This window comes from Boleophthalmus pectinirostris, unplaced genomic scaffold (genome assembly GCF_026225935.1).
Source record: "Boleophthalmus pectinirostris isolate CB_2022bp ecotype Guang Dong unplaced genomic scaffold, ASM2622593v1 HiC_scaffold_11, whole genome shotgun sequence".
NCBI classification, from domain to species: Eukaryota; Metazoa; Chordata; class Actinopteri; order Gobiiformes; family Gobiidae; genus Boleophthalmus; species Boleophthalmus pectinirostris.
The window spans coordinates 11,310,334-11,320,481 of NW_026570994.1; the positions used below are offsets into that span (position 1 = coordinate 11,310,334).

General features: G+C 37.2%; 2 protein-coding genes across 4 annotated transcripts in view; one reads left to right on the forward strand and one right to left on the reverse strand.

The window, feature by feature from the left end:
* The window catches only part of LOC110153279 (ATP-binding cassette sub-family C member 4-like), a 28,790-nt gene extending 26,583 nt beyond the window's left edge, over positions 1-2,207 (forward strand). For both annotated transcript variants that reach the window (XM_020917161.2, XM_055164466.1), the window contains 2 exons: positions 423-557; positions 1,455-2,207. In XM_020917161.2, the coding sequence (XP_020772820.1) occupies positions 423-557; positions 1,455-1,544 (225 nt within the window). In that variant the 3' untranslated portion in view covers positions 1,545-2,207. The remainder of the gene's footprint in view (positions 1-422; positions 558-1,454) is intronic.
* Positions 2-10,046, reverse strand: LOC110153280 (ATP-binding cassette sub-family C member 4-like). 2 transcript variants are annotated; one of them, XR_008633530.1, is made up of 14 exons: positions 9,943-10,046; positions 9,714-9,860; positions 9,135-9,214; positions 8,652-8,802; positions 7,998-8,117; positions 7,366-7,476; positions 6,830-6,930; positions 6,554-6,745; positions 5,682-5,837; positions 5,106-5,195; positions 3,846-4,018; positions 2,651-2,756; positions 1,860-2,124; positions 2-372 (listed from the first exon to the last, which is right to left on the reverse strand). XR_008633530.1 is itself a non-coding variant. In XM_055164474.1 (14 exons), exons 2-14 carry the CDS (start codon positions 9,766-9,768, stop codon positions 1,888-1,890), a joined length of 1,506 nt encoding a protein of 501 aa, XP_055020449.1. In that variant the 5' UTR covers positions 9,769-9,860; positions 9,943-10,046; the 3' UTR covers positions 1,651-1,887. The 2 variants fall into 2 exon arrangements, 1 of the variants encoding a protein (XP_055020449.1); XM_055164474.1 differs by lacking the exon at positions 2-372 and having other exon boundaries at positions 1,651-1,923; positions 1,990-2,124.
* Positions 10,047-10,148: the final 102 nt, after the last annotated feature.

Sequence of the window (10,148 nt, forward strand, 5' to 3'; positions counted from 1 at the left end):
ATTAAGGATTTGACACACTTTGAACATTTTATTTGGCCTTTATACAGGACAGATTACATTCTGGACCCCCTTGAAATGCATCATTTATGTTATATTGAATAATTTCTGTCGAACGTTACGTGTAGAATTAACAATGTCTAATATGAGACTGGAGTGCATTTTTTGCTAAAGACACAAACTTACTTTGTAAAATCACATGTTTTTTTCTAAACACTTAAAAGTAAAAAAAATACACTGGCAGCATCTCAGTGGCTTCTTAATTGCTTTAAAAATGGGAGCTTTTCACTGTATTTGTCAGAATAGCAGATCGTGAGTGGCCTGCAGAGGGCGCCTGTGTTTGTCTCCGTCCATGGCTCAGTTGCAGTTAATCACCTGAAACAAAACCAGGATGTTGTAATGATTCTGTTCATATTTTCTTGCAGGTTCTTGAAGCAGGACGAATCAGTGCCTATGATGAGCCCTACACTCTGCTACAGGACCATGAGGGCATATTCTACAAAATGGTACAGCAGACGGGCAAACAGGAGGCGCTGGCTCTACTAGAAGCAGCTCAACAGGTGAGTTTGAATTACTTTATGGGGTTAGAGGTTGTAGAACAAAAGGTCCTGAAGTGAAGATAATAATGTAACTTAAGTTACTTGAGTTACTGTCTTATGTGTAATAGTTTAAGTTTCATTATCTTCATCTGGCTATAAAATCGAATGCGAGGTTTGTACATTAGCTGCTTCTGTAGTGAGTGTCTGAAAATATGGAGGGACTGGACAAGTTTACATTTCTATTGCTCCATACAAGACAAGCATTCAGAGTGGCAAAACGGGACTATACGTTGAGGGAAAGGGTCAACACAATTCCCTTTTGCAGGAAATTAAGACTCCACAATATTCATTATCCTCATGTCCAGGTATTTTGTACAAAATAGAGATATGTATGCATGCTTGTGTCACTTGTTTACACACCTTATACTGTAGTCAACTGAAATCTTAAGTTTAATTCCCTTTATCATAACTGAATGCACATGGGTTGTTTTGGGCAGTTTTCCTCCTGGAGCAAAATCCAGACCTCATTATCTCAAAGGAGTGGGTTGTGGCTTTATAGTGGAAGTGTAGCCCTGCTGTTCCATCTTAATTGTTACTTCATTGATTTGAAAATAGGATAATTTAGTTTTACATTCAATATAATGTGAGGACAGTGAGATGTGGAGTTCTGCCCCTGGAGGAAAACTTCCCAAAAACAACTCATGCCTATTCAGTTATGCTAAAAGGAATTAAACGTCAGAAGATTTCAGTCCACTACGTACCTAATACAATAAAAAAGCAAAGTATGACATGAGGATAATGAAGATTGTAGAGTCTTGATTTCCTGCAAAAGGGAATCCAGCAGAGGCTTCAGGGCCACTGACATCATTTAACTATAAATAACGACAATCAGGTTTAATTACTTCATTTTGGTTTCAGGCCTACAACAAACGGAGTCGTCCAAGCATTTCAAATGGACATGCGATGACAGAAGACGGGAGCCTGGTCATCTTTGAAACAGCACTATAAAGAGACTGTGTGCAGAGACTGGTGCTACTGTCTACAGAGGCGAAGCTAGCCTGTGGGCCTGTTCAGTCTGCAATACTACTGCTGCTGTTGTTTAGGACACTATTTATTTTTCTGTACATATAAAATTGTATTGCATATTATCCAAACGCTACCTGCCAGTGCCTTTGAATCAGTTTATAATGTAGACAGACTTAAGGTCTTTTAAGTGCTAAAAACTTCAAGTGCAATTGTTCTTGTATACACTATTTTTGCAATTACAGTAGGACTTGTTAAATAAGCAGTGTTGTCTTATTACAAAAGGAAAGCAGTACTTACAGAGAAAAGCAAATGAATGTCATGCCACTCAGCCAACAGCCTGGGGGCGCTGTGGGTGTGCAGCCTGTTAAAGAGCAGTGTCTTAACTTAAAGTACTACCAGGTCAAAGTTCAAGTTACCTTAAGCTCACCTGTCTGGCTGATTCCATGAGAGCAGTGGTTTCAGCCTGACCCAGCTGCTGTACCATCTTAAAGAAAGCTCCCTCTGTGTTCTGAAGAAGTGCAAAGGGGCTGTCTAATTCCTGGATCACTCCGTTGTCCAGCACCTTAAAGGGTTCAAGAGCCATATTTAGACACACAATGTAATCTCTATGGCATTATGTTTAAAATAAAAGTACTTTGAATGTAATGTAAGACCCTTGACTTTTTTTTTAAACAAAGACATTCAGAATTCCATAATGGAGGGTCAAGTGAAACAATGTGATTTCAATGAGAAAACCTGGTAAATGAAAACTCCTCTGAAATCAACAAATGGTCATTTTTTTTAAAGAAGAGATGATAGACCCTGATTTTGCGGGTTTACTGGACAAATCGTTAGAGGAAAGTTAAGCCCACTACAGTTTGTCACTTCATTTACAGATTTATCACACATTACCACAATACATTTTTTTTTTATGCACCTCAAATATAATTTTGATGTAAAAAAAAAAGTTATGTTATAAAACCATCAGCATTTACATCTGTTTATCAGTTAATAATTAAAAATATATTATGTTGCCTTCAGTTGCGTCCATTCATGAATTTTGAACATTCTGATGATGTAGGATTTTAAAGGGTCTATAAATTACTCACCAATATTCGGTCACTGTCAATGATCGTGTTCAGGCGGTGGGCAATGGTAACTACTGTACAATCTTTAAACTTCTTTCTTATTGTTTTTTGGATCAGCTCATCTGTCCTGAAAGCAAACAAAAAAATGAAATCGGGATGGAAATATACAAATTATAATATTTATAATTTTAGACCATATTTAGTTCAAAGGTGCATTGTGTAACTTTACTTGTGGAGGGCCCATCAAACAAGTTATTTCTTTGTCTGAAATGTTTCACAGTATGGCATTAAACCTTTATCTTTGTGGAGGGGCAAATCTGTTCATAGTGTGATTGCCTGTTTTTCTAGCTATTAAACTACAAGTGGGTTTATTGCTCAAAAATAAATATAATGTGGAGCTGTTAAATATCATACTGTGGAACATTTTAAGCAGAGCAATTTAACGTATCCATAGAAACAAGTAGAAAAGTTGTCATTAGTAAATAAAACAACAGATTATTAAAAGGCTACAAACACTTAGGCGTGTGCAGAGCTGCCTGTTTACCAATGCTCCACCTTTCACTGTTATTCAATGATTGAAATATTGTACCCTTGATTAAAGGTGCATTATGCAACTTTTTGGATGGGGGTCTGTCACCTGCTTGTGTCTATGGATATGTAACTTCTCTGCCTGGAATGTTCCATCTTACATTTATTTAATTGGAGCTTTCTATAGCTCAAAAATATCTAGAGAAACAGGCATTCTGACTGTGAGCGGGGTGGCCTCTCCACAGATGGGACCTGTAACTTGGTCTGGTTGGTCTCCATGCAGATAGAAAGTTTTAATTTCATACTGTGAAACATTAGAGACAAAGCAAAAACATCTCCATAGAGAAAATCATGTGACTGCTCCTCCAGAAAGCCAAAAAGCAAGCAACAGAGGAAAAACGTTAAGCATTTAGAAACCAACTGCCTTATTATTTTTATTACATAATATATAATATTACAGGATCATGTGTTTTTTTAGTCTGCAGTGCTCACAATAAATGTCTATATAGTGCACAAGCTGTTTGTCTGCATGGAGAGTTCAAATGTCAAAAGTTCAAGTGTTCAAATCAAAACTATAACATCTCAAAGGACACAAACACTTGGCAGACCCTCCACTAGAAAAGTTACATAGTGCATCTTTAATATTCATCTGCTCCACTGGCACTAAACCCATATCATGTGCTGGTACCTGGGGTCCACGTTGGCTGTGGCCTCGTCGATGACCAGGATGCGGTTCTTCCTGAGAACAGCTCTGGCCAAACACACGAGCTGCCTCTGGCCCACACTGAAGTTCGAGCCAGACTCAGCCAGGACAGTCTCCAGACGCCCGGGCAGATCCTCCACCACACTCTTCAACTGCACCTGCACAAGGGACACCAAATAACCATGTGGTAAGTCATGTCCTTAATTAATTTGGTTTAAAACTGATTTTTTTTTATAGATATTTTGCAGATTCTGGATTTAAGTTTCAGAAATAAATTATAAATTTGCCTTAAAATGTATAACCATTAAATGGCTCAAACCAGATCACTTTTGTAATAATATGGCTAAAGAAAGTATGGGCTATACATCAAATGGAGCAGATAACATTCTTTAAAGATACAAAAATCCACAGTTCTTAAGGGTTGGAAACACGTTTTCGCTTTATTTATACAGTAGGTGTGACTTTGGGTCACTGATATTTAAAGACCGGACCGTTTAATTCTGTCATTTTCATGTTGTTGCATATTTTTTGTTGCAAACTTCAATTACAGAAAAATATGAACTGTTTGTGTATTGATTTAAACTGTATTCCCCCCAAAAAATATAAATATAGATATCACAAACTTAAATGTCTTTAATGTTCATTCAAAATGTGAGAAAAATTATGAGAAATTTTACTTCTTTTTCAAGGCAGAGCTGCATGATTACATGTAGTGACTTATTTATTAATCATTTAAAAATGAAAAAACGTTCCTATTTATAACTTATTTCTTAGTAATTTTAGTTTTGTGTGTTTTACTTTTTTTTTTTAAAAAGCCACTGTACATTAGAACAGCGACTTAGCTCCTGGCAGAGTGGGGAAGACATATTATTCTAAATGTGAGTTTGTACTAATTGTTTTTGTAATTTTATGAAGCACCAACTGGAATAAAAAACAAAAGAAATTCCACAGTTGTATTTCATAACACTTGGATTCACATTTGAGCCACCACCATTCATCCTGATGTTGACTTTTTAATGTTGACGTTCTATGAACACACATTTCACTTATAAATACCGGTTTTAGGCGTTAGGCTTTGACCACTGAGATGTGCGCGTAGGAAGTGGTAAAACCTGAACAGGTGGTTTGTAACTGGCAAATGTTCTTGGACAATAAGGTCACAGAGTGTGTCATAAATTAAGCATCTTACCAAACACTGCCAACACCAACCACTGACAACAGACGCCCAAATACAGGTAAACTCACCTCCTCCAAAGCATTCCACAGCTCTCCGTCTGTGTGCTGACAGAACGGGTCCAGGTTCTTCCTCACAGTGTCACTGAACAACACTGGATCCTGGAAACAAGTTATAACAGTTAATTTCAAGGTCCCATGTTACACAACATTGATTCTTGTGAGCTTTAAGCCATGTTAGAATATTGTTACCTCATCAAAAACATACCTGGAGTAGTTTTGTTTTTGTTCACACAAGTAACTATTTATTATTAGTCTGTCTACATCTCCAAAGCTCAAAATGCTCTGTTCTACTATGTGATGTTATGAAGTGGTAGTTTAAGTTAACAGCTTCTGTCTACCTTTTGTTCAGTGAAATTTCCAGGGCTTCCCATATTACCACATGACATCACAAGGTGGAACAGTGTTTCTGTTTGAGAGAAGAATTAAATATGCCTAAATATGCAGGGTTTGTATGTTAAATGTGTGTGAATGAAATAAAATACAACTCCAGGTATGTTTTTGATGATGTAAAAACATCTAATATGGGCCCTTTAACCACACAAATAACATAAGTTTGTATTTAGATTTACTGAGCAGCGTTCAAACCTGAGGAATGATGGACATCTTCTGACGCAGGTCGTGGAGGCCAAGCTCTGACGTCAGGACTCCATCGATATAAATCTTTCCCTCTGGCTCCGAAAGACGAAACAGAGCAGACACCAGAGAGCTCTTCCCAGCTCCTGTTCTGCCCACTACACCAACCTAATGAACACAACATTTTTAAGGTAAGCAAGTGTCAACTGTGAATATTTTAAAAGCTAGAAATGGTTATATTTAGTTGATACTACAAAAAAGTAAAATGAATACTTGGTTACAATGAGTTTAGGAATTGTGTTATACAGCTGATCATATCAGTTGGTTTCAAAGTGATGAAAACCTAGCACCACTGCCATATAAGCCTGTCATAGTAACACATTTTCAAGTACGATATATTGTTAAAGAAAATATACACTATAAACGATTATATTTATGTCACTGACACAATACCTTTAAATTGGAAATATCCCCCAAAATAATTTTAAATGTATAAAACGGTAAAAAAAACCCAAAAAACGCAAACTTAAATAAATAGCAGAATAAAATACTTTAGTACGCTGTAATTTGTATTTAATGAGTCATGAGTAATTTATTCCACATTCTACATGTTAAATCTTCTTGTAGTACAGAAAAATAACAAAAGGTTCTCCACTAGTATAAAGAAAAAGTACCTACAGTAAATGTTGACCCCCAAAAAATATTGTTCCATCTTACATGCAGTATATGGAAGTAATTATCATGACAGTCCTGTTATCACATCAGAAAGCTGAAACGCATAAATAGGCTACTAGAGAAAAAATGTCCAATGTAACAACTATTTCTATTTTTCTCTTTTCTGATCATTCAAACACATAGATTACTTATAGTTACTAAAGCTTTACCTTTTCACTGGGCTGCAAGCTGAAGCTGAGATCATTCAACACAAGGGGCCCATCCTCACTGTAGCAGAAGTTTACTCTGTTGAAAGTCACAGTGCCATGTTTCGGCCAATCAGGAGGTGGTTTCTTGTCGGTTTCCCATGGTGCCTCGCTCTCCAGCTCTGTGTACTCCACCACTCTCTCCACTGAGGTCATCTGGGAGCACAAAGGGTAATTTTTGTAAGTTTCTGCTGAAATGCGTTTCTTAAAATAAACGTTAAATGAGGGTTGAGGTCCGACCATGTTTTCCACTTCGGCGCTTTGTCTGACCGTCCACTGGAAGTTGCCCACCAGAGTCACAGCGTACGTCAGCACCAGGCCCACCTCTCCAGCGTGCAAACCTGACAACAGCAACAACAGAGACATTCTTAAAAGGTCACTATTTTTCAGCTTTTTTTCCACTAAGATGTTATTGCTGGAATATAGTATAGCATTAAACCCAACCATCTCCAGTAGACAAGCAGGTGATGCCAGTGGACCAGGCTACATTAGAGTGCTGAGTCTAGTCAATAGACCGTATATAAAAATGGACATAGCTAACTCACCAACCGCCGCATTCCAAATAAGGAGTCAACATGGGGAGGAACGCTATGGGAGATGCCACACGACCTTAGTCTACTTCTTTATACAAACTATGGTCTAATCACAGTCAAATGTTTTTTCAGGTATTTTGAGTTTAATGCCATACTGGGGAACATTCCAGACGATGCAACAAGCAAGAAAGTGGCAGACCCTTGCGTTGTGCATATTTTCAAAGAATAATATATTGTTCTCACCATTTCTAAGTAAAATACAGCCAAATGCCGTTAGGGTGATGAAGACTGAGCAAATTCCATCGAGTCTTAGTGCAAACCAACGGGACGTCATCAAGAACAAAAACCAGGTCGCTAAAAAATAAAAAATAAAAAAATATTTCTAGTTTTTTTAGATTGGATTTTGAGCTGCAGTTAAAGGACCCATATTACACTGTTTTTTGATCTTTATTATAATGCCGTTTCCTCACAAACATCGCTGGAGTAGTATTTTGTTTCATTCACACATAACACATAAACCCTACATATACAGGCTGAGTTCTTCTCTTAAATATTAACCACTGTTCCACCTTGTGATATCATGTGACAATACAAGAAGTGCCCCATTGTGTTTTTAAAATCTATACAACTTCACCCGACTAAGTTGGATAATTTTAGCTCTGGAATTACAAATCTCGACTGAACAAAAGGTAAAACGCAGCTGTACCACTGCATGATATCACAAAGTGGAACAGAGCATTTTGAGGTTTGGAGATGTGAGCTTTAAGCCATGTTATAATGTTGTTACCTCGTCAAAAACATACCTGGAGTTCTCTGTCTACAAGAGTCAATTTTGTGTAATATAGGTTCTTTAATGAAAAAGGAATGATGCTAACATGAGTGGACATCCTGATATGAATCAAACTGCGTCTGTAACCCGTCGGCAGCTCGGAACGCTCGGATTGTCCACAAACCCTGAAGAGACGAGGACAGGTGGGAGAACACAGGGCTACGGGCTGCAAGGAAATCAAGAAACTCAAGTTATTCAATGTTATTCAAGGTAAAGTTAATTGCTCCAAATTTTGAGGCATCCACGAATGAGCTATTATGAGAGAGTTAAAGGTGTAATGTGTAAATTATCTGATCAATCACCAGCTTGTTTCTATGGAGATGCCATTGCTCTGCCTGGAATGTTCCACAGTATGACATTAAACAGCTCTACCTTACATTTATTCAGTTGCTTTTAGTTTTATAGCTCAATAATTCTTAGAAAAACAAGCTTTCTGAGTGTGAGTGGGGTTGCCTCTCCACAGATCTGACCTGTAACTTAGTCTGGTTTGGTCATCATGAAGACAGACAAGTTTAATACCATAGTGTGAAACAATCCAGACAATGCAACAACATCTCCATGTAGAAAAGTCTTTGAAAAAAGTTACACAATGCACCTTTAAAACGAAAACGACTGGACTTGTTTTCATTTTAACTCCCTTAAAATATTCAATTATTTTTTTAGACAGGAAGTTACAATGGTGCAAAGGAAATGGACTCACTGGTAGCCTCAAGACGTTTAATATCCCGAGAGGTCTGGAGGTAGAAACGCCTCAAATATAAAAACAGTATAAGAAGAAATGTGACAGGAATAAGGATGAGCGGGATTACGGAGGCAGCCACAGCAATTACACCAAGATTCTGCAAAAATAACTAAGACAGAAAGACACAAGTTAACACAAATATTACAACATCGGACCAAAATTAAGAGATTAACAACACTGGGGATCTTAATATTTCATGTAAATCTTATAAGCACAAGTGAAGGACTTTTTGTAGAATTATTTCATATTTTTAGACAATTTTCAAGCAAATAGCAAGCTGTTCATATTTAATTTCAAATAATTAACTTATGTATGAATTTATGACTAGATAGAAATAAAACTGTAATGAAGCTAATAAGCGTCACTTTTCCCCCACATTGTTTAAAAACAAGCTGGAAAAAATAAAATAAAAAAGGCATTTTCATAAAGTTTTCCATGTACCTGATAAAAATCCACAAAGGTTATAGGTAACATAGAGTCCATTTGGCCAATGTCTTTGGAAAATCTATTCAAAATTCTTCCTACAAGAGAAAAAAAAAGATCTTACTTTTGAATCTGTTGCTATTAAAGATGCAATATTACATAAAACTGAATGCGGGCTGTAATTCATGTTATAATGCTGTTACCTCCTGAAAGAGATAAAGATACCTGGAGTTGTTTTGTTTCATTCACACGTGACTGAGTAAACCTTTATTAGTCTGTGTACATCTCAAAAGCTCAAAATGCTCTGTTCCACCTTGTGATGTCATGAAGTAGTCTTTTTCAAGTAGAGATTGACAATTCCAGGGCTAAAATGATCCAAATGATAGTGAAGGTTTTATACAGCTTAAAAATACAGCACTTGGCAGCACGAGGAGGAACAGGGTGTTTTCCGTCTGAGAAAAGAACTCTAAATATGCAGGGTTTGTGTGTTAAACATGTGTGAATGAAACAAAACAACTCCAAGTATGTTTGTGATGAGAAAACAACAGATCAGAAAATAGTGTAATATGGGCTCTTTATAATAATAAACGAACAAACCAATGGGGTTGATGTCAAAAAAGCGGACGGGTGAGCGAAGGACAGCACTGAACATGTTGTTATGGAGACACTGGGAGGATCGGACGAGGCCATGGAAGATCACTAAACTCCTCGCGTATCCAAAGACAACAGCAGCTATGGTCAAACCTGTAAGGGAAGTACAAGGCTTTCTTCGTCTATGGTACACTTAATATCTTGTCTTTATAAAGTACATAAGGGCAGCTATAACCTGAGTACACGCTGAGGTAGAAATTCAGATCGGTGTGTTCAAGTAAGGAGGTTTCATTGTGGAGAGTTCGAATACTTTCAGTAGTGTTGTTTGCAACCTTTCCATTTGACCTGCAGATACATGAACCCACTCATTTTATTGTATAAAAGGTGCACCATATAACTTTTCTGGTGACCTGCTCGTCTCCATGGAGATGCTATTGCTTT